The 23737-nt window shown below is 44.1% G+C and overlaps 1 protein-coding gene across 1 annotated transcript in view; it reads right to left on the bottom strand.

Annotated features, from left to right (window-relative positions):
* The window catches only part of LOC145411249 (acyl-coenzyme A synthetase ACSM3, mitochondrial-like), a 111056-nt gene that overhangs the window by 9431 nt on the left and 77888 nt on the right, over positions 1–23737 (bottom strand). The window contains exons 11-14 of the mRNA XM_080281316.1: positions 11230–11431; positions 10646–10764; positions 4513–4606; positions 706–841 (exon numbers count right to left, since the gene is read on the bottom strand). Of these exons, the coding sequence (XP_080137442.1) occupies positions 706–841; positions 4513–4606; positions 10646–10764; positions 11230–11431 (551 nt within the window). The remainder of the gene's footprint in view (positions 1–705; positions 842–4512; positions 4607–10645; positions 10765–11229; positions 11432–23737) is intronic.

Below are 23737 nucleotides of genomic sequence, written 5' to 3'. Positions count from 1 at the left end.
CACACACACACACACACGAGACAATAAAATTCACTGAAAAACAAATTTACAACCATTACAGCATTTTCAGCAAGTGTGTGTGTGTGCAGTAAAATTACCTGTGTGGCCTATGAGGAAAATGTATAGTTCTTTCACCTTAACTTGACTCAGTTTTTCGTTCTTTTGCAGCTTATTTTTCGTAGCTCAGTGGCGTAAGAGGACAGTGCTTCAGCTTTCCATCCTTTCCAGTGCACATTTTTATGACTAGCATCATCATCTAGTGGTAATCTATTGTTACAACTTAGCAGTGAAGATGGGGATATAGCAATTCTTGGCCATGTTTGAATAGCAGGAGTAAAGCATCATCTTCAATACCCTGTCCACTGTAATTAATGCAAAACTGTTATCTCTCCATCTCCAATGTTGAGCTGTAGCAAGAGATTAACACTGCAGTACGGTGCTAGTCGCGAAGAAGTGCCATAGAAAATGTGCTGAGCCGTTGTACTGTCTTTTTCTGCCACACAAGTCACTAACCTACGTGAAATAGGCTACAAAGGGACGAAAATCTCCGCCTAGTTAATATGCTTGACTAATATTGTTGATCTACTGCTAAAAGTGGCATTTGAGAGAGAGAGAGAGAGAGAGAGAGAGAGAGAGAGAGAGAGAGAGAGAGAGAGACGGCAATTACGGGCCAAGTTGGAGTAAAATTAGCATATCAGAGCTCACCCAGACGGTATAATAACGTCATCATCTCGGCTGACGAACCAAAAGTAGCCATCTTCGTCATAGTAGGCTCTGTCCTTCGTCAGGTAGTAGCCGTTCACGAAGACATCTTTCGTTCGCTGATCATCGTTTAAGTACCCTGGAGAGGAGTGACGAATGTGATATTTTGTGCACTATCTTCAGCACCAGCAGTGGCACTTTCATTATCATCATTATCATCAGAGAGGTATATGAGAGAGGGGGGTGTGAGTTGGGAGCAGGGCAGTGAAATGGCGGGGGACAGGGCGACTTGGAGGCGATTTGTTTGTGGCCACCCCAAACGGGATTGAGGCGTCTGGCAATAGATAGATAGATCATCAGAAGCGTCATCATCATTGTCATCAGCAACAGCAGCAACACCGTCATTATTACTATAATTATCAACAGCAGCAGAGGCAGCAGCAGCTTAGTCATTTTAATCAGTATCACTGTTGCATCGTCATTATTATCCGCGCTATATTATCATCTTCCTCACCACTGCCATATTTATTGTCATCATCATCATCATCATCATTGACAGCAGCATGGTTTCAATATTGTCATCGTCATCACTATTACCACAACCATCATGATCACCATCGTCATCACCATTTGTTGTTGCATCTTCATAATTTATCACCACTGTCAGCATCGCCATCATAATCATTGCCACTATAATCATCATCATCATCACCACCATTATCATCACCCTAACCCTTTTCCTATCATCATTATCGTTATCATCAATAATACCTTCAATAATAACAACAGCAACACCAACTATCTTCAGCAGCACCACCACCATCACTACCATCATGATCATTATCATGATGATTATCATCAGTGTATTATAATGATATGATTATCATCAGTGTATTATAATGATCTATCTATCTATCTATCTATCTATCTGTCTGTCTATTGCCAGACGCCTTAATCCCGCACGGGGTGGCCACAAACAAAATGCCTCCACGTCGCTCTGTCCGCCACCATTTCACTGCCCTGCTCCCAACTCACATCCCCTTCTCTCATATACCTCTCCACTCCATCCCTCCATCTCATCCTCGGCCTTCCCCTCCCTCTCCCCCCCTCCATCTCACTCACATACACTCTCCTCGTCAGTCTCTCACCCTCCATCCTCTCCACATGGCCAAACCACCTCAATGTGTTCCTCCTAACGCTTCCTATCACATCCACATCCACACCACAACGCTCCTTTATTTCCTCATTTGTCAGCCTGTCTCTGCATATGACTCCACAGGCTCCTCCTAAATAACTCATATCCACTGCTATCACTCTTGACTTGTGTCCTTCCAACAACGTCCAGGCTTCACTTCCATACGTTAGAGTTGGTATCACAATACTGTCATGTAGTAACTGTTTCACTTCCATGCTCACCTTCCTGTTTCTTATCACTGCTTTCAAGGAACCAGCAACCTTTCTTCCATGTTGTACCCTTTCAAGCACTTCACCCTCCAAACTTCCATCCTTACTCATCACACTACCCAAGTACTTAAACGTACTCACATTTTCCAATTCCTCACCATCCAACCTCACTGTACTTTCACTGACTTCACCTCTCTGTGCAGCATGTGATGTTGTGTGGGGTGAAGAGAAGACGGAAGGGGACGCAAGGAACAGCGTGGTGGAATGAAGAGGTGAGACAGCTATGGTACAAGAGAAGAAAGCATACAATGAATGGATGAGAAATAGGGGCGTGGAAGAAGTTGAGAGGCGGAAGAGAGAGTTATATGTAGAAAGGAAGAGAAAGGTGAAAAGGTTAGTAAGAGAGAGTAAGAAGAGAATGGATGAGGAATTTGGAAGGAATTTGAGTGTGAAGTGGAGGGACTGTAAGAAAATGTTCTGGAAAGAGGTAAAGAAAGTAAAACAGGGTGGCAGTGAAGTTAGTAGGGGAGTGAAAGATAAAAATGGCAGATTACTGGTGGAGACGTGAGAAAAGTGAGCAGATGGAGAGAATACTTTAAGGAACTAATGAACATAGAGAATGAAAGCAATGCAAGTATAAATGGCTGGGAGAAGGAGGGAGGTGAGAAGACAGGAAGAAATCAGTAGGATAGAAGTTGTGGAGGCAATGAAGAATGTCAAACTGAGGAAAGCCCCAGGAATTGATGTAGTGTGTGGTGAAATGCTGAAGCATGGAGGAGAGATAGTAGTAGAATGGATGTGAAAGATGTGCAGATTGGCCTGGGAGGAAGGTAGAGTCCCGGAGGATTGGAAGTCAGGTATAAGTATTCCTTGTACAAAGGAAAAGGGGAAAAAGAAGTTTGTGGTCGTCATAGGGGCATTTGTTTCTTAGTGTAATAGGAAAAGTGTATGGTATGATACTTATTGACAGAGTTAGGAATATAACAGAGGAATTAGTTGGAGAAGAACAGGGAGGCTTTAGGAAGGGAAGAGGTTGTAGATGAGATTTTCGTTCTTAGATCTTTAGTGGACAAGTTTCTAGAGAAGGGAAAGAAGTTGTATGCGACCTTCATGGATTTGGGGAAAGCATATGGCAGGGTGGATAGACAAGGATTGTGGAAAGTATTAAGAATATATGGAGTAGATGGGAAGTTGTTGAATGTTGTGAAGAGTATGTATGATGGTGCTAAGGTTGCAGTGCGTGTGGATTGTGAACTGAGTGAATTTTTCTCTTTGAAGGTTGGGTTGAAACAGGAATGTGTCATGTCTCCATTGTTGTTCAATCTGTACATGGATGGGGTTAATAAACGAGATACAAGGTTGGACAGTGGATGTTGGAGTGGCCCTAGCGAGAGAGGGTAGTGTTTGGAAACTCCCTGTACTGTTGTTTGCAGATGATACTGTGTTGTTAAGTGAAGACGAAGGGGAGCTGCAAAGCTTGGTGGATGAGTTTGGAAGAGTGTGTAAGAAACTGAATCTAAAGATGAATGTAGGGAAGAGTAAAGTGCTGGTCTATCTATCTATTTATCTATTTGTCTATCTGCGTGTATATAGATAGACAGATAACCAGACGCCACAATCCAGGAGGGTTGGCCACATAAACCACTTTATCGCTGCCCTGTACTTTGCCATCAGGCTTTCCTTAATCCGTCCCATACATTCCCTCTCACACAACTTACTATTCCGTTCCCCCACCTCATCCCCAGTTTCCTCTTCTCCTAACCTCCATCAGGTAGTCGTCGTCGACGTCGTCGTCCTCTTCCTCCTCCTCATCATCATCATCATCATCATTATCATCGTCATCATCATCATCATCATTAACATCATCATCATCACTTTATCATCATCATCATCGTCAACACTTTATATTTATCGTCATCAACATCATCATCATCATTATAAGTTATCAGTTTTCATGGGGTGCGTAGAGTTGAAAGATGTAGGCAATATGTTTTTGAAAATCTATAAAAGATGTACGAGTAGAGGAAGAGAGCGAAGGAGGTGACCAAGGACGAGGTGGAGGGATGAGGTGAAGAGGTACTGTGCTGTACGTGAATGGGGGTGGTGTGAACTGGAGGGAGGGCAGCCTGATGGAGGAGGTTTGTTCATGGACATCTTATACGTGATGAAAAAGTGTTGTTATAAACAGACATATTCACACAGCTATATATTATACAACAGACACAGGCAGACAGACGGGCAGGCAGACAGGCAGGGTAGAGAGTTAGACAGATAGATAGACAGAAATGTTTAGTACAGCCTCTCCATCTTTCAACACCTCGGGTTAGCGTAACAGAGGGGATAAATAGACTGAGAGACAGACAGACAGATACTGACAAACGGAAAGACCGACAGACATACACTCACCTCTAAAAAGTCCAACAGGATGACCATGTTTGAGAGAGACTGCCAGATGACCTTCCTTGTGGGGACCTAATTCTTGGTGTGCATCGTCTAGGACCTGTACCAGACACGGAGAGAGAGAGAGAGAGAGAGAGAGAGAGAGAGAGAGAGAGAGAGAGAGAGAGAGAGAGAGAGAATTAGTGGTAATCCAAATTATTTTAATTATTGTTATATCATCAACTTTACTGTCTTCAACATCATTATTTTTTTATTGCGAGCGAGAACAAATTTAGTCACAGTTTGGACCCCCGACATATGTACCCGAGCGATTGATTTATCGCATCAGCAAGAAATGGGGGAGGGGTCGGGAGGAAAACTCTGTGGTACAGCAGCGAACTTTTTGGGATGCCTCAGTCAATTTTGAAGTTACAAGAAAGATAGACACCAATTTGGAAATCGCATAAAAAGCCCCAATTATAGTCATTTCATAGAGAACCCGTAATTCCCAACAGTCTTTCCCTAAATCGAGGAAACGAACTATTATAAGGCAAGTTAGCGTAACAGTCGACTGCGCAAGAAGTAACGCTCTAAGTTTGAGTGAGTAGCGTGGCAGTATTTTCCGATGATTGCTGAGAGCAACCAGGTTTTGGCTTTTCAAAACAAATATACCTTCTGTTTGGCCCTAGAGCTAAAATTAATACAAGATAAGTATTGGTTTTAGGAAGTGTGATGGAATATTTTTGGGTTAATCTAATAAGTTTTTAGTATTATGAGGGCAGGAAATCAGAGGAAGATGATGAGCCACATGAGACAATATTCAGCACTGCCTGACTTGTTCGCTCGCTCGATCGAACACGTTCCACACTCTCAGTGTGGACACCTATTACATGTTTATCATTGTTATTATCATTTTTATTTTTTACCACCACCACCATCACCGCAATCATCATCATCATCAACAACATCACCTTGACCTCTTACTTAGCAAAGGAAGGACTGAGGAAAGATACAGATATCTACTCAGTTCTCAGCGTAGGGCAGGGATGTGCTTCATCATTATGAATTTTACCACACATAGGGAAGACCATATTGTAGCCTATGCCCTCAGCTTTAATTCTTTTCCTCGCGAAAAAATATTTATTGGATGTCATCCCTTCATTTCTTCACCAATTCAGTTAAAACTTAGTACAATTCTTACTAGTACAACTACTCACAGACACATCTCTCTCTCTCTCTCTCTCTCATTTAGGACTTTTCGAGCGATTGAGTAAAGGTATAATTATACAGTACAAACACAAGCATTTCATGAATCGCGTGAAATGTGGCCACATGAATATGAAGAGTTCACCAATTTTTGTGAAGAGGTCTTTGTGTGGATGTGTGTGTGTGTGTGTGTGTGTGTGTGTGTGTGCGTGTGTGTGCGTGTGTAAAGGTCGTATCATAAATGCTTGTATACACGCTCAGTTTTAACTGTCAGTTCATCTGCCCAAATCGGCAGAACATACATACCCTAAAACCAGCATGTTCGAACCATTGTGCAGTTGGACTGGCATTTAAAACTGTGGGAATGGTAGATGTATATGCTGAGGAGGATCGGAGGGAGAGACGACCGGCAGCCATGGACGCCACATCTGTTACTGCCTGAGACCCGTTGAGGGGGAGCAAAAAGCAGATCCAAGTCTCCGGCAGCCCAAACTAAGATCAGGGGACTGTTGTTTGGTTCAAAGTCTGGAGGGGGTACGGCTTCATCAAGCACCAGGGTACTGATGTTGATGTTTTTGTGCACCTCCGGGCTGTTGTTGCACCAAACCCACGGCATCTCCAGTGCTTCCTTGGAGCTGGTGAGACTGTGGAGTTTTGTCTCTTTGGAACTCCCAAGGGACCTGAGGCTCGGAATTTATCGAGCCAGGAGGCGTGGCCATCCAGGGTTCTGCCCATGGACAGCAACGTCTTACGGCCTGGGTATGCCAGGCCAGGGGTTATAAGAGTCATAGGGAGACAAGCACTATCGTGGAAATATGCATCGCAATGGCAAGGGTTTTTTATGCGGGCGACAAGGGGACTTTGCTTGTTCTTCTCCCTAAGATCTTTGAGGAGAGCAAACTGCCTCACCTTGGCATCCCCCAGTGCTTCACCCACGATGCACCTTCTACCTCTCGTGGTAGGGAGCCTTGGATCCAGCTGCAGCGGCCTGCCACCCCCTGCACAATACCATGGAAGCTGCTGCGGCCGGATGCTATTGACGTTCATCACCTGCCGTCAGTGACCAAGGAGGGGTGGGATTCTTCTGACTCCATCTCCATGGCTGAGGATGCGTCAACCGGCTTCTCGGTCTAGGAGGAGGTCAACGAGTCCTCCTCTTCTCCAGCAGAAGAGGGCAGCTCATCTCGTCCTCCTATCGTGGATCCCAGGGATCAGCTGGACGTATCCTCCTACCAACACCTCCTGGCACTCGATGCCCCCACCCGGTCATACCAGCTCGGAGTCTCGACCTACTCCAACTTGTACAATCTTCTTCAGGCGGCCGACCTGGGTGACAGGATTCAGCCTCTGACGATTGTCAGAGGGGAAGAGGTGCATCTAGCCGATCTTTGTGCATTCTATCATAATTATGCTGCCTCCACGCTTGGCCCCCTAGACTGGTCGCCTAGCGCGATGCCCGATGATATGATGTTTAATTTTACTCTGGTTATCTTAGTTGGCTTAATGTCCTCAAGTGGGTGATGGCCATAAAGCCTTAAGAGAAGAAGATGGATACTGTGATTTAGATGTGCTGGCTGATGAGAAATGGGTGGAATGTTTTATGAATATAATGAGTTAATAAAAGGCTTACAGCAGTGAAAATATTGTTTGATTGACTCATGCATTCAGTTATACTGGTGTATGTTCCATAGGTTGGCTTGGATGATGTAGAAAAGACAGATTCTGGAATGACTTGATACTTGTGGTTGGTGGGATGATGAAATTGTAGTTTTGTGGGGGGTTTTAAATGGTCGTGTGGGTGAGGCTGCTCAAGAATGTGATTGGTTACATGTGGGATATGCATATGGTGCGAGGAATGTGTAAAAGGAAAAGATACTCGAATTTGGGGAGGAAATGAACTTGACAGTGTGCAACATACATTTTAGGAAAAGAGAGAGTATACTGATTACTTAAGAGTCTGAGGGAAACAGTAGCCAGATTGACTCTTTGTTGCTCAGGAGGGCTGACAGGAGGTTGTTGAAGGATAAAGTTATACGGAGCTAAGAGTGAGTGTAGCTACACAAAATACTGATATTTGACATGGTGCTTAAGGAACAGGCGATGAACAGGACGACCTATATACCCAGGAGGAAAATCCTTCTATAGAAAGCCGAGTCGAGTGGTGACTGTTGATAAATGTGTTAATGTGCAGTACATAACACTCACGAACAATCTCTTGAGAGTTACTGATTCAGTGTGTAAATGAACAAGGGGCCCTCCAAGACACAGGGTAACATGGTGGTGGGATGAGAGTGTAAAAGCTGCAGTCAATAAAAAAGACGACTTTTCTGAGAATAGAGAAGAGGTAGTAACAGATAGGAATACTTGTGCTGTCAAGCAAAGAGCTAAAAAGGAGGTATGCAGGGCAAAAATTTGAGTCTCTGAAACTTTTGCTGGATATCCTAAATAGTACTGAATGGACGAATAAGGTATTTAAGGTGCCAAGTAAGATGAAGAGGGAAAACAGAGATATCATAGGTGAGCAGTGTGTGAAGAATAATGAAAGGTAGTGGTGGGCAGAGAGGATATTAATGACACATGGAGAGGAGTCTGGTTGGAACAGGGAAGGTTTGGAGTTGGTGGGTATATTGTGTGGCCCTGGGCCATTGATTGAAAGTATTACAGTCAGCAAGGCAATTGGCAAGAGACAGCTGGGGAAGGCAGCAGATGAGTCTGTGTTGACAGCTGAAATTTTGAAAGACTGAGAATTTAAAGAAGTGGGTTTGGTTACTGATTAGATAAAGACGATTATGAGTGTGTTGTCCTAGATGACTGGCTGAATAGTGTGACTGGAAATGTGTACAAGGGGAAGGGCGATGTCCTGAAGAGAGGAGATTATTGAGGTATAAAACTTTTGAACCAGATAATAAAGGTAATTGAGAGAGAGTCATAAAAGGTATGATATGGGAAATAGTGAATATTCACGAGATGCAGTTTCGGTTAATGCCAGGCTAAGGGACCACAGATATCTTATTTCCAACAGCTTCAGGAAAAATATAAAACAAAGAAAAGGGAGCTGTATATACTTTGTTTTTGGTGATTTGAGGAAGGTTTTTGACAAAGTCCCTAGGCAGATGGTGAAGTGGGTAACCAGAAAGCTTGGGACCGAAAAGTGGTGTATCCGAGTGGCTATGGCTATGTATGTTGGTGCTCGCACCCAGGTGTGTGTGAATTGATATTTGAGCGATCAGGTTCCCGCGAATATTAGCATGCATCAGGGGTCAGTCTTAAGCCACTTATTGTTTATCATAGTGCCTGAAGGTCTCTCACGTGCCATCAGAAATGGACCCTCATGGGAGATGTTGTATGCTGATGACTTGGTGCTGACTGCAGAAAATGAAAAGGAGGTAGAGGAAAGATTTAGGTACTGGAGGGACGGAATGGGGCACAAGGGTTTGAGTGTATATACGGATTTTAAAAATGATGATATATAAGGCTTGTGGTAGTACTGTCAAAGCAGAGGAAGTGTGGCCATGTGCATTTTGCCACAAGGGTGTGGGAGGTAGCTCCAGCATGTGCAGTGTTTTTGATAAGTGAATGCATAAAACATGTTGTGGAATTAGAGGATGCCTGGGAGAAATGCTGATTTTGTGTATCCGATGTGCCAAGGAGAGCATGTACAGATTGTCAGATGTGAAAGGACTGATCTTGTTTGAAAGCCTCTTGAGTGTGTGGAGGAGTTGTGTTATTTGGGGAACATGTTACATCCTGAAGGTTAGGCTGGAGCCAGCTCTGTGGCTAGGGAAAGGAGTAACTGGAGGAAGTTCGAGGAGCTGCTGCCTCTCCTGATTTTGAAAGGGCCCTCCCTCCGTGCTAAGGGATCTCTGTATGTGGCATGGGTTAGGAGTGTAGTGCTGTATAGTAATGAGACCTGGATAGTAAAGGAAGAGATATTCACATGCTCAAACGTAAAGAAATGACGATGATTAGCTGAATGTGTAATGCATGCTTGAATGCGAGGCTTAGGCAGGCTAGGATTGTCACTGACGAGTTGAGAGGAAGGATGGGACTGGAAAACAATTGATGTTATCGCGAGAAGAGCTAGATAAAGATGGTTTGGGCATGTGGACAGAGGACGAGGACGACAACTGGGAGCGGAAAGTGAGAAGCGTGAACATCAGGGAAGGGTGGTGACAGGCAAGCGAAAAAAGACCTGGACCGGGGTCACAGAGTGTGACCTCTGGGATAAGGAACTGAATAGGAAGGCTATAAAAGACCGAGCAGCGTGGGGAACAGCAATTAGCTGACCAAGGTGGACGAATGCAGGCATGTCTGAGCCTTTATAAACAATACAATATAAACAATATCTATGTATGAGCCCTAAGTGGCTCAGTAGATTCTTTACACCTCTTCCTTTGCAATTTATGCTACACATTATACTTCCGTTCTTTTCTGTATTACTGAAATTGTGTGTGTGTGTGTGTGTGTGTGTGTGTGTGTGTGTGTGTGTGTGTGTGTGTGTGTGTGTGTGTGTGTGTGTGTGTGTGTGTGTTCTGGACTCCCTGCTTGGGTATACTAACAACATTGCAACGTTTCCCTAATAACTGGCATTGTAGATTGGCTGAAGTAACCTCAATACATAAGAACCCACCCTAGCTCTCTCTGCCTGCATCTACCGACTATTCCGTAATGCAGAAAGTACACAGGATTGTCCAAAAATAGCACTATCTGAGCGATTTCTTGCATTTTGCAGGAACGGCCCAATTGATGTTATCAATGTCTAATCTGCATCATCTACACTGTTTCTAGCTCCCACGACCCTTTTTCACTCTTTATAATGTTTGACTGTTTCCCTCCATTGATTACATGGTTGATCAATAGTTTTGTGAAGCAGCCCACACCAACACATTGAGCCATCCCCGCAGCACCTACCCAGAGCGCTATATATCCAAGTGTGACGGGGCTGCGTACTTACCACCAGTCTGTATCCCGGTGCCGACTTGCCCATGGACCCAGGCCGAATCTTCATGCCTCGACACACACCCGCCAGAAGGGTTGACTCGCTCTGGCCATACCCTTCATAGATCTGCAAACCTGCCGTGGCGGTGAAAGGATAACCATCATCACCACCATACTTCTCCTCCTCCCCATCATCATAATCATCCTCATCCTCATCATCATCTTAATCGTACTTCTTTTCCTTCTCCTCCTCTTCCCCAGCTTATCATCATCATCATCATCATCATCATCACCCTCCTGCATCTCCTCCTCCTCATCATCATTACCATCTTAATTTTCAATATCATCATCATAATCACCATCATCATCATCCAGATCCCTCTTCCCACCTAACGATGTGGCGAGGTTATTAACAGTGAGTTGAAATAGTTTAGTGAAATGTTACCCCTGCCAGCTCCACATCCCCCTTTTTTATCAATGCCTTCTGTGAATAAGGGGCTTTAGGTTACCACCCAGCATAGTAATTGGTTTCATTGCTTATATTCACACACACACACACACACACACACACACACACACACACACACACACACAGACCACCTGTGTTTTGGGTCCAGACTTGCATGACCTCCGGGTTGAGAGGCTCTCCGCCGCAAACACAGTGTCGTAGGGCGCGGAAGGGTAAGCGGCCAAATTCACGGCACTGTACCAAGGTACGGTAGACAGTGGGAGAAGCGCACATCACAGTAATGGGATGCTGATGTAGGGTGCGCAGTACCTCGTCCCCGTCAAACTGCAGCATCTGTGAAGATTTTTTTTTTTTTTTATCTGATGGAACTGGTCACTTATTCACCATAAATGCTAAGTTGTAACTGTATGGAGATCCATGAGCCACGTTTAAGTGAAATGACTATATTATGACTAATAAACTGGTTAAGAAGAGCACCTTACTTCAAACTGGTGCTTCAAATAACCTGTATTCTGACTGACCATTAAATGTACAGTCAAAGACAAAAGTCGTGTCCTGAATATTGGTGAAGACATCTGGTAAAGGGCTAACCTCTCGGTGCTGTCTGCCGTATGCCATGCGAACGGTTGGTAGCACTACCAGAGAGACTAGGATACTCACACGTCATATGTCAGAATGTTCGTATACTCGTGTTTGTGGCGTATTCTGATCAAATCAGCCTTTTTCGAAGCACACATTGATATTTTCAGATATTACATATCTGTTTGAAGCAATCCGTGAACCTCACATGAACGTTCAATACATGTGCTGAATACTCAGACTTTCCCATATCATACTTAGCACAAGGAATGTAATGTCTAAATCACAGGATACGAACTGGAAAAATAAATACACAACTAAGGCATTTCTTTATTGCTACAAGAGACACACATCCCAACCTTCACATGTAGTATATACGACTGCTATTGCACATCACTCCCTCACGGTCGCCATTATAACGACACCGCCAATAAACTAACATCTAATACCATCATCACTCCACATACCAGAAACACACAAAACATCATAACACAGCATTAATACCTAGTATAGCCCCCATCTGCTCTGATGTTCTCTCGAAGCCTTTGTGGCACTGATTCGACAAGATGCAGGGGAACATTCTGTTGTAATCGAAAGCTCTCCAATAACTCATTTACGCAGCAGAACAATTCCCTCAGATTCCTGCAGTTGCATCCAAGCCATTCTTTACTCATATATGCCCACACATGCTCAATCGGATTGAGGTCTGGCGATCGTGGAGGCCAGTCAAGGAGTGTCACTTTTGGATGTGCTGCCAGTCAGTCTCTTACAACCCGGCCATTGTGGATTGGGCTGTTATCCTGTGCCAGATAAACATGAAATGCATCCTCCTCGGCGAATACTGCCCTCACAGATGGTAAGAAGGCATCCTCCAGGATGCCAACATAGTCCGCGGAAGTAAGACTACCATCTATCTCAACCAGCTTCCCTACATCACTCCACGCCATCAAGCCCCAAACTCCACCTGTGATGCGACCACTCCTTGATGCAACAACATTCTCCTCATTGTATGTGTAATATGAAAGTAGAGGATATTGGGGCGTATGTTATAAACCACATGAGGAGCCTGTTTGTTTGCTCGTAATTGGGGAGGGGAGGAGGTAAAAGGGGGGAAGGGAAAAGGACATAATGCATATTACGAGCCTGTTATGAAAACATAATTCAACCTTTTCCTTCTGTATGGAAAGCGATGAAGTGATTGTGTCAGGAATACCAAATTATAATCGTGATTATTACAATCTATAACCATGTATGCGATTAGCTTACCTTGTGTTAAATCTGCGCCATGCAGACTGTGGTTCCAAACCAATAAAAACATCTTTCTGTCACAAAACATGACACTCTGCCATAATTCCACTAGCATTTCAGCACACTCTCTTGCAAATCCTAATCGACTCTCCTTGTTTCTTGCTGTCAAGGCAGGTTTCACAGCAGGAGATCTAGCAAAGAAACCAGACGACCGAAGTCGACGCACAACTGTTCGTGAGCTGCATTCTAGGTGCAACGCATCCGTTACTGCATGGGCACTGCGTGTTGGTTCAGCTTCTATGGTTGCTATTATTTCTTGGTCTTGCACCGCCGATGCAACACGGGGGCGACCTGAACGGTGACAGTTCTCCATTGTCCCTTCATCTTCATATCGCTTGATCCACATTAATACTGTTTTCTTGTTTACACCGAATATTTGTAAAATATATTCAGGATCCTCTCCTCCTAAATAATGGGTGATTATACCATCTCTCATCTCCCTGGTGGTTGGAAGCTTGTTGCTCGCTTTCTCCATACTAGGAGTTAGGCTCTCGTAGATCTACATGGCGTTCCGTGGCACAGGTGTAGGATGAAATTCCCAGGTGATCATCCTCATAGTGGTAGGTGGTGGCGACCATCATCCACTCACTTGATGTAGTGCTGCCTACTTCTTCCTTAGGCCTTATCATTCTTTAATTTCTTTTTCTGTGCCTGCCCTCCTCTCTTCCTATTTCTCCCATCTTTCCTGTCACTTCATATTGCTTCTCTTTCCTTAACAGGTGGCTTTACATTGAGTGACAAGCCAAATGGTTTCCTGTAAGCAAAGAAACCATTTAAAACGCTGGGTGGTAACCATATAACCAAACCATACGTGCTCCCTACGTGTCAACAAGTGGGTTGCTGGAGGGTTAGTGCCCCTCCCCGTAAAACAAATAACTCAAAGTCAAATGGCCACCCCTTACGGGATTATGGTGTCTGGCAATAGAGAAATAAATAGATCATCCCCAGATTATGGTTCGCATTCCACCTCGTATATGAAACCTTGACTCAGTAATCCTGTTGAACCTTTGAATCCCTTGGGTTAATTTAAACCATTATCTCACTGGCAGCAGATATGAAGCTTTTAATAATCAGGCATGCCAATCTCGATGGATTTACTGTGGTAGGACTCTTTGAAATGTTTCACGATTTACAGGAAATCATCGGACAAAACAGAGACACGACTTTTGTCTTTGTATCTCCGCGGAAATAAGTACCTGCTACACATCAAGCGACTGGTTGGCGATATCTGGTAACCTGCGGTAGTAAAGCAAAGAATTCTATGAATGAACTCCATTATATCCTGATTGGCTGCTGTACTTTCTTGTCTAGCTATAATGAAAAAAAAAAAAAAAGAATAATCGTTGACAAATATGTGTGCACATCTAAAATAAATAATTTCGTACTAGCATTCTTCACAAACTATTTCCTGAATGGCATGATAGAATTTTACTAGAAAGAAAACGTACCAGATTTAGCTGCATCGTACTCTTAGGCTTACCACACAATATCATAAGGCCTGTCGGAAATTTTTGCACCCTTTTTTTTCGAATGAGTGTTGGTCTAACAACAAATTTAAATACCAGAAGTCTCTCAGGAAATTTGAGTATTATTAATACTCTACCTCACCAGTAATTATCTCCTTATACCTTAGTTGGTCCCCCCCGTTTGGCCAAATAATACAGGCTACTTAGCTAGACAGAGTCGGAATAACAGATGATTATGGGCTTGAATTCTCGGTCAGTTTGCCTGGGCCTTCCAAGCGTCTTTGGTGCTACTTTTTACAATGTTAGCTTGAACAAACTTGAGGAACAGAACGAAAAATGGCGTCTCTCAACCTCATAGGATTTGAGATGCCAAATATTATTTAATTACAATTAGCTCATGAAAATTACAAGGAATTAGCTCATGAAAATTACAAGTAAAGTCCAACTTAAGTTAATCTTAGTTTAACCCTTCGTTAGTCCTGTGGGGTAGTCAAACGTGGTTAATCCTGTGGGGTGTTACAACACCCCAGTACAAAAATACATGTAGGGTTACTAATATGTAAAATATATTCATACTGTTGCTTCAGCATATCACTGCAATCACTAATGAAAAGACTGAATGCTTTGTAGGTGGTGCTTATTGATAATAATAAAATACAATAAATTATAATATCAGTAACAAAATAACAAATGGATTCATATCTCTTTTGTCAGGTTAACACGCACAGGAAATTACATTTTGCGAATTTTAAAATCAGTATAATGATAAACAATATGCAAAGATAAGATTAAAAAAAATCTATATCACAATACGATCGAAATGGTTAATTTGATAGGGTAACTGGACACCTCTGGGTGCCCCTCTCTCTCACTACAGCAGAGGCAGGACTAAACCAATTCACGTCCCCCCCCCCTCACTGAATTAGTACTGGAACGGGGAGAAATATTCAGATTACCAGCTAGGAAATATGAGCTTTTAAAAAAACTTGGGGTGCCAAAACATCCCACCTGACTAACAGGGAGTTAAATAAAACTGAAGCCAGATATTCACTTTATCTTTGTCAATATATCTTAGACCTTTTTTCGCTTTCTCGTTAGGATACCAAGTCATCCTACCATGCAGGAGCAGTCATGACAATGGAAACTTTTTTTTTTTTTTTTTTTTTTTTTTTTTAGAGCCAACGATTGGAGGAAGGCAAAACAGAGGAAATAAAAAAAAAAGTCCATGTGCCTAAAGGCATCCTCCATTCATAAAATATTTATAACAACTGGATTTAAATAAAAGTGGATTAAATGTTTGTGGGCAGCAACTCCAAGGAATTAAATTCCAGAGAGTAGTAGTTCTAGGGATAAATGAATTTTGATAAGCAGAGGTTCTGCATTGCGGGGGAGAGAGTGTGACTTCATGGGCGCTCCCAGCTGCCAGAGTACTTCGGGAAAAAATGTGAAGGGGAGGCACAATTGAATGAAGTTCGTCAGAGCACTTCCTAAGCATTTACAATATAGTTCACCACAAAGGTTAGACGCAGTGGCATTTAATTTACTAATAAAAAGAATTATTAACGAGAAATAGAGCTAAATCTCCGGGTTAATAAATTGCTCAATTTAGTAATAAAAGTTTTCTACAATTTTCTTCTGCTTTCAACAGGAACAACTGTTTTAAAAAGGAAAGAGCGCATATACTGCTCAGGATGAAAATATTTCCCACAGTCTTCGGGTGGGGCAAAAAATGATATACTGTATCATGCAATGAGACCCCTAGCCAGGAGGTCTCTCCACGAATCTCGAGAACCCTGTGTTGCGGCCCTTCTAGGTCGCACAACTTGACCCAATTGTTCTCCACCATTCACAGTCTTTGGGGTAGTCATTAACTCAAGGGACACCAATTTATCTATGGTTTTTATGTTGATAATATGTTCTCTACATTTTTTTAAAATAACAGAATGGAGGAAGGAAAAACTATCTATCTATATACCTAGGCTGCTTCCCCCAAGGAAAGGGAGGTAGCCGAGACAGGACGACTCACTCTCCATTTACTCATCCATTCAAACACATTCATTCGCATCTTAGCCCCAAAGGGGAGAACGGACAGATCCTCACCGCACCACACCGCACAAGGGTCAACTGGAAAAACAATTGAATTAAAAAAAAAAATTCATACACCAGATTACTGGTGTCCTCTGTTCATAAAGTATCTGTAACAGACTTGAACAGCTGTGGGTTGAAATTTGGAGGGAAACAACTCTGGGGAAGCGAGTTCCAGATAGATGCAGTTCGGGGAATGAAAGAATTCTGATAGGCAGAAGTTCTGCAATATGGCTGAGTGACATTCCAGTCATGAGCGCTACTGGTTGTCCGAGTAGCACTAGGGAAGGCATGGAGAGGTGGCACCATAGACGCAACTTCGTCTGAGCATTTGCCAAAAAAAAATATCTGTAAAATAATGTAAGGGAGGCAATATTCCTTCTTACTTGCAGGGGAGGTAGTTTATTTGTAATGGCAGGGTTGTTAATAATTCTGCCAGCTTTGTTCTGAATTTTATCCAGTTGTTTTAATGCAACCTCTCCACATCCATTCCACAAGGGTGAGCAATATTCAAGCTGAGAGCGCACATGACTCATAAATTATAGCCAACTGCTCATTGGCGAAGAAGTTACGGACTCTGTACAATAATTCAAGTTTCTTAGAGGCGGTTTTGGCAAGTGATCTATTGTTAAGTGGGACGTCAAGAATCTCAATACTTTTGGAGATGGGAATATTAGTGGCACTGAAGGTAATGTACGAATCTGGCAATATCTGTCTATTAGTAAATTGTATATATTTCGTTTTACTAGCATTAAAAGAATGAATGAATAAATGAAAATGTGACACGGCGGCACAACAGCAGAGGTCATATGCCACCGAACACAAACATTAAAAGGAAGTCAAAAAATAAATGAAGGAATAAATAAATAAAATGATGCATAAAACAAAACGACAAAATCAAAGAAACAACCAAAACTAAAACGTGGTGGAAAGATTGAGGTTAAACGAGAACAATATAAAACACAAACTAAAATATGGTAAAGTCCTACAGTTTGTGGAGAAGGCCAGAACTTAACACAAAGGAGAAGGCGCCTCCTCCCATAGCACAAGCCTCTTCCCGAAGTAATGAGGAGAGAAGATAAGGTCCGTTGTCAGCTCAGCACCCGGAAAGGTACTGCTGACGAAGGTCCTCAAGACTTGGGCATTCCAAAAGAAGATGCTGCACAGTCAAAGGAACCAGACAGTCATCACAATAGGGAGGGGGCGCCTTCTCCATTAAAAAACCATGAGTCAGCCTAGTGTGGCCAATCCGGAGACGGGCCAAAGCTGTTTCCCACTGTCGGGATAGTCCCACATACTCTCCATCGCCCAAGTTCTGACGAATGCTATGGAGTTTGTCCGCCCCTACTGCATCCCACCTTCTCTGCCAACAGAGACGGACAGCTTCTATAGTGCTTGTACATAAATCCTCAGATGGGACACGGTAATGGGGAGAGGAAGGGCGAGAGGCAGCAGCTCTCGCCACAGAGTCAGCAAGCTCATTGCCTACGACCCCCACATGAGCAGGGACCCAACACATCTGTACAGAAAATCCGCATCTGTGTAACAAGAAGAGCCACTCCAAGACAGACAGGACTAGAGGGTGTGATGAGAAACCACAAGACAAACCTTGCAAGGCACTGGCTGAGTCACTAAAAATGGTGAAAGAAGCAGGGGGGAAACTAAAAATCAACTCAACTGCAACTAAAATAGCTGTAAGTTCAGCAGTAAAAACAGAGGTGGAAGGAGAAAGACTCCCACCACGGCTAAAATCATGGAAAACTACACCAAAGCCTGTCCCAATGTGGGACTTGGAACCATCAGTATATACAGGGATCGAGCTACTGTGGGCAGAGGCGTGTTCTAAAAAATAAGACAGAGTTACCTGTGTGGAAAGAGAGGCCTTCCTCTCAGGGAAGTAATCACATGGCCGTACTTCTGGGAGGAGCCAGGGAGCCACTCGGGGAACATGCACAGAGCAAACAGGAAAAGGCTGAACACCTAACTCCTCCATGGCAGCCCTCACTCTGTACCGAAACGGTTGTGGATAGCGAGGGTGGGTGTTATAAAAGGGGAAAAGAGCGACCTCGGAGACAGCCATACAACTTGGTGAGGAAGGTAGATGGTGAAGGCAGTGCCAACACTGCACCAGTAAGGACTGGCGACGGAGATCTAGTGGGGGTTCATTCGCGTCTACTAATAGACTAGGAATTGGGGAAGACCGGAAAGCTCCAGTTGACAAACGGATCCCAGCATGATGGATTGAACTGAGAGGCTGCAGCCATGCCTCAGTAGCGGAAGAGTATACCTCACACCCATAGTCCAATTTGCTCCAAACCAAGGCACGGTAAGGGTAGAGCAGGGTGGCTCTATCAGAGCCCCAAGACAGGTGAGATAGAGTCCGTAGGAGAGACAGAGCACGGTGGCAAGATAAACGTAATGCACGGATGTGGGGAACCCATGTCAGTCGTCTGTCGAAAACAAGACCGAGAAACCTTGCTTCATCCACACATCGGACCCTGTGGCCATGTAACTTGAGATCGGGGTCGGGGTGGACACCTCTCAAGCGGGAGAAATGTATGGCCACCGTTTTTGTTCGGGAGAAACGGAAGCCATGCATTGTGACCCAATGAGATACGTGGTCTAGGGTAAGCTGCATGCGATGTTCAGCCACGGGCATCCGGGAGGCAGCATACCATGTAGCTAAATCATTGACATACAGTGAGGCAGACACCCCCTCTGGAATAGAGGACAGAATACCATCTAATGCTATAGCAAAAAGGGTCATGCTAAGGACACTTCCTTGAGGCAAGCCGTCTTCCTGAGGGTATGAAGGAGACAGTGTCACCAATTCGAACCCTGAATGAACGGTCACGCAGAAAGTCCAATATAAATAGGGGCAGCCTACCACGTAAACCTAAAGAGTGAAACTGCTTGATGATACCAAACCGCCATGTAGTATCATAAGCCTTTTCTAAGTCAAAGAAGATGCACACCAGATGCTGCTTCCTGGCAAAAGCATCACATGCTGCAGCTTCTAGGCGGACAAGTGCACCTGTCATCGAAAGATATTTGCGAAAACCAGACTGACATCGAGAGAGACAATAATTTCTTTCGAGGAAATACATTAAGTGTGAATTGACCATCTTTTCAAACAGTTTACACAAGCATGATGTAAGGGCATGTGGTCGATATTCTAGAGGAGTGGATCCTGTCTTCCCTGGCTTCTGGAATGGCAGGACAACAGCTTCGTGCCAAGAGGTAGGAAGAGAAGAGTCTCTCCAGATTCTATTAAAAAGCTTGAGGAGAAAAGACAGTGCATCATCACCCAGGTGCCGAAGCATTGCATAGGGAATATCATCTGACCCTGGTGAGGTGTCATGACAAAGAGAAAGAGCAGATTGGAGTTCATGGGAAGAGAAAGGGAGGTTGTAAGACTCCCCCCTCCTGGAATGGAAGTTCAATACCGTAGCCTCTTCTACGTCCCTGTGTCTGGCAAAAACTGGAGTGCTAGCATCTCTATGGCTGACTGCTGCAAAGACAGAAGCAAAAATATCGGCCACAGCCGCAGGGTCACCGACAGGCTCACCATTTGACAGCAGTACAGGAGACCTGCCTTGCGGGAATTTTCCTGAAATCTTTTGTACCCTCTTCCATAACCGAGACACTGGTGTCTTAGAGTTTACGGAAGACACATAAGCCATCCAAGAGTCTCGTCGGGCTTGTTTGAGGACCCGGCGTGCCCTCCTGAATTCGACAAGATAATGCTCTGTTTTGTATCGACGATAATGTGAAAATGCTGTCTTTTAGGCACGTACAGCAATACTACAATCCTCATTCCACCATGGGACAGGGCGATAGTTATATGTGCCCGAGGTTCTTGGAACAGCATGGAGGGCAGCAGAATGGATAACAGACGTAAAGAACGAAACAGCTTCATCTATATGTGGAAAGTCTTCTATGGAAACACCAATAGAAGTCAAGGAAGAAAAAAGGGACCAGTCCGCCTTATCTAACCTCCACCTCGGGAGACGGGGAAAAGGACTAGATACTGCTGCAGTAAGGAGGATAGGAAAGTGATCACGCCCATGCAGATCCCTCAGAACCTCCCAGGTGAAATCCAGAAGGCAGTCAGGAGAACAGACAGAGAGGTCAATTGCGGTAAATTTATTCGTCTGAGGATGAAAATGCGTAAACTCGCCAGTATTCAGCAAGGAGAGATCCTAGTCCTCCAGTAAGGATGCCAATAAATGCCCACGTTGGTTAATTAGACAGTCACCCCACAAAGGGTGGCGACTGTTAAAGTCCCCCAGGAGGAGAAAGGGTTTAGGTAATTGTCTGAGGAGGTCTTCAAGGTCTGCTTTACTAACTACTGCGCTGGGTGGTAAATAAACGCAACAGACAGTATACCAGTAGAGGGCATACAACTGCACAGCAACACACTGGAGATCAGACTGGAGGTGAACCTCTTGATGAGGGACATTAGCCCTCACCAAGACGGCAGTACCACCAACTGGGCTCTGGACCGGCGCAGAGTAAAACACACTGTACCCAGGATGTGCATGGGGAGTGGCAAAACCGACAATAGTGTCTTGGAGACACACACACAATGGAGAGGCAATCAGGAGGGTCCGCAACTCCTCCCAATTACTATGTAGCCCGCTACAATTCCACTGTAGGATGGCGTTCGAGTATGCCATAATACCCATGGTGAAGGAACAATTAGGATAAGGGGTGAGACAGCCCTCTTCCTGACAAGCCACTGGAGGCATGTCGCTGTTTAATATTGCTCTTTGAAGTGGGCTGCTTGGTACCACTGTGCCGGGCTTTGATTGAAGGAGGTGTCATTTTACTCTTCTTTTGAGGTGGCACACCAGCCAGTCTGGAAGGTGGCTTGGATGGTGCCTTTGGTGGAGTAGGGCGACTAGTGGAAACACCAGAAGTCCTAGATGTGGAAATGGATTGCACAGGGTCAGACCCCTGTGAAGGTGGCAGAGCAAGACTCCGATCTGAAGCACCAAGGGTCCACTGGACATCCTTTCCGGGCAAGGACTGGTTCACATGCGGACCATCAGCTTCAGTTTCCGTCTTGCCAGACTCCCCAGCAGCAAGCGACTGAGCCCTCTTAGGATCTAAGGACCCAGACCCTGTCGCAGCAGAGTGAGAGGGTAGTATTGCACGCAACTGAGGAGGTGCATCATGATCTGGTGGGGGCAGGTCTCCAGAGGCCACCGGAAGTGAAACATCCGACACCTCTGGGTAGGAGGTGCCAGACTGGGCTGGCGTGCCCTCTCAGACTCTGAACTGAGTCCAGAGGGCTCTTGTACTGAAGGACTGAGAGCAGAAGAGGATGATTCTACAACTGAAATTTTTCTAGGAGGATGATCAGTATTCAAGGAGTCTCTTGAGTCACGATGACGTTTTGAGGAGGTCAGACTTGATTCAAGACAACCAGGCGAGGATTCAGCCATATTAGAAGTAGTATCCTTATCAATGCTGACTTTAGCTGCAAGAAGTGGAGGTTGCACAACTTGAGATGGTGAGACAGATGATGGGACCACTGGAGATGGTGGCAAAGACTTGTTTTGTGACCACTCTATGACAGGACGACGTGTACATCTATGACGGGACAGTATTGATGCATATGATTCCCCATTCCTCACAACAAACGCTAGTTCTCTAGTTCGAGCTTCAGCAAAACTGATCTTATCCCTGTGTCGAAGAAGCAAAATTTCTTTTTCTAGCCGAAACCGGTCATAGACTGCTGAAGACGCAGGGTATGCTTCATGGCAATGGACGCAACAAGCAGGCCCAGGGCATTCTTTGCCTGGATGAGTGGTATCACCACAGTTAACACATACTGCTGGGAGGCCCTGTTGCAACCGACAACAGGTACGTCCAACATGCCCATACGTTTGGCAGTGGTAACAGTGTCTTGGATTTGGTACATAAAGCTTAACTTTAAGGGAGTGCCAGGCAAACTTAAAGAGAATGTAATCTCTGGGTTATAAAACCGCTTGAATAGTTATTAACGTTCTCCAGGTTTTCCTCTGCTTTTAACCAGGGACGACTATTTTAAATGGTAAAGAGTGCAGCCGCACTGGGGGGAAAATATTTCCCACAATACCAGTAATCAGGTGTATGGATTATTTGTTTCATTCATTTGTTTTTCCTTCCTCCATTCTTATATATATATATATATATATATATATATATATATATATATATATATATATATATATATATATATATATGTGTGTGTGTGTGTGTGTGTGTGTGTGTGTGTGTGTGTGTGTGTGTGTGTGTGTGTGTGTGTAGCCTATGGACGTGAAGCTATGGTGTAGCATTCTGAAAGGTCAAGAGTAAGAACAAAGGAGACAAGAAATGTTGAGAAATGTGTGTGTATAGGATAGGAAATAATGTGATTTGTGAAAATTAAAGAACAAGAAAGTCTATTACCACTAAAGTTGAAGAGAATGTGCATAGATGACATGGGCACATAGAGAGAATGAATGGAATGGCATGGCGAAAAGAATTTAGCTGGGAGAGTTTGAAGGTGGAAGGAGGCGTGGTAGGGCTAGAAGAAGGTAGATGGTAAATGACTGTGTGAGTAATCTAGGTATGGAGGGTGATGAAGTGAGGAAACTGACTGCTAACTGAGGTTGATGGTAAATAATTTTTAAGCAGGAGGGTATGACAGGTTAGGGACTGCTGTTTTTTTCCCAGTGAAGTGGGTCATCCGATTGACTCAAGCTGATGGGCTGTATGAAGCACGTAAGTGTGGATGTTTATGGCTGTGGGGTTGAGTAAAGATTCCAGGGGCTTGAATGATGAGTGAATGAGAGTTTTGTTTGTTGCTGCTCCTAACAGGCAGGCTGTGGGGTTGGGTCAGGATTTCAGAGGCTTGCATGATGAATGAATGAAAGTTTTGTTAGCATCTCCTCCTAACAGCAGGCTGTGAGGTGGAGTCAGGATTCCAGGGGCTTGATTGATGAATGAATTAGAGTTTTGTTTGCTGCTCGTACTACCAGGCTTTTATTCGTCTTGAACATAATGGGAATTAAGCTGCAAGAGGACGAAAATCTCGGCCCCCCCCCCCAAAAAAAAAGTGGTTTATTTTCACCTGAGGGAACTGGACCACCTTCACAACTTGAGTACTAAATCATCTTTGTGTGAAATTCCATGACGCATAAATCAGAGGTAGGAATGAGTCTCCTTGGTT

This window comes from Coenobita brevimanus, chromosome 88 (genome assembly GCF_032717465.1).
Source record: "Coenobita brevimanus isolate Jiangsu-jjx chromosome 88, ASM3271746v2, whole genome shotgun sequence".
NCBI classification, from domain to species: domain Eukaryota; kingdom Metazoa; phylum Arthropoda; class Malacostraca; order Decapoda; family Coenobitidae; genus Coenobita; species Coenobita brevimanus.
This window is presented reverse-complemented; position numbering and strand designations above follow the sequence as displayed.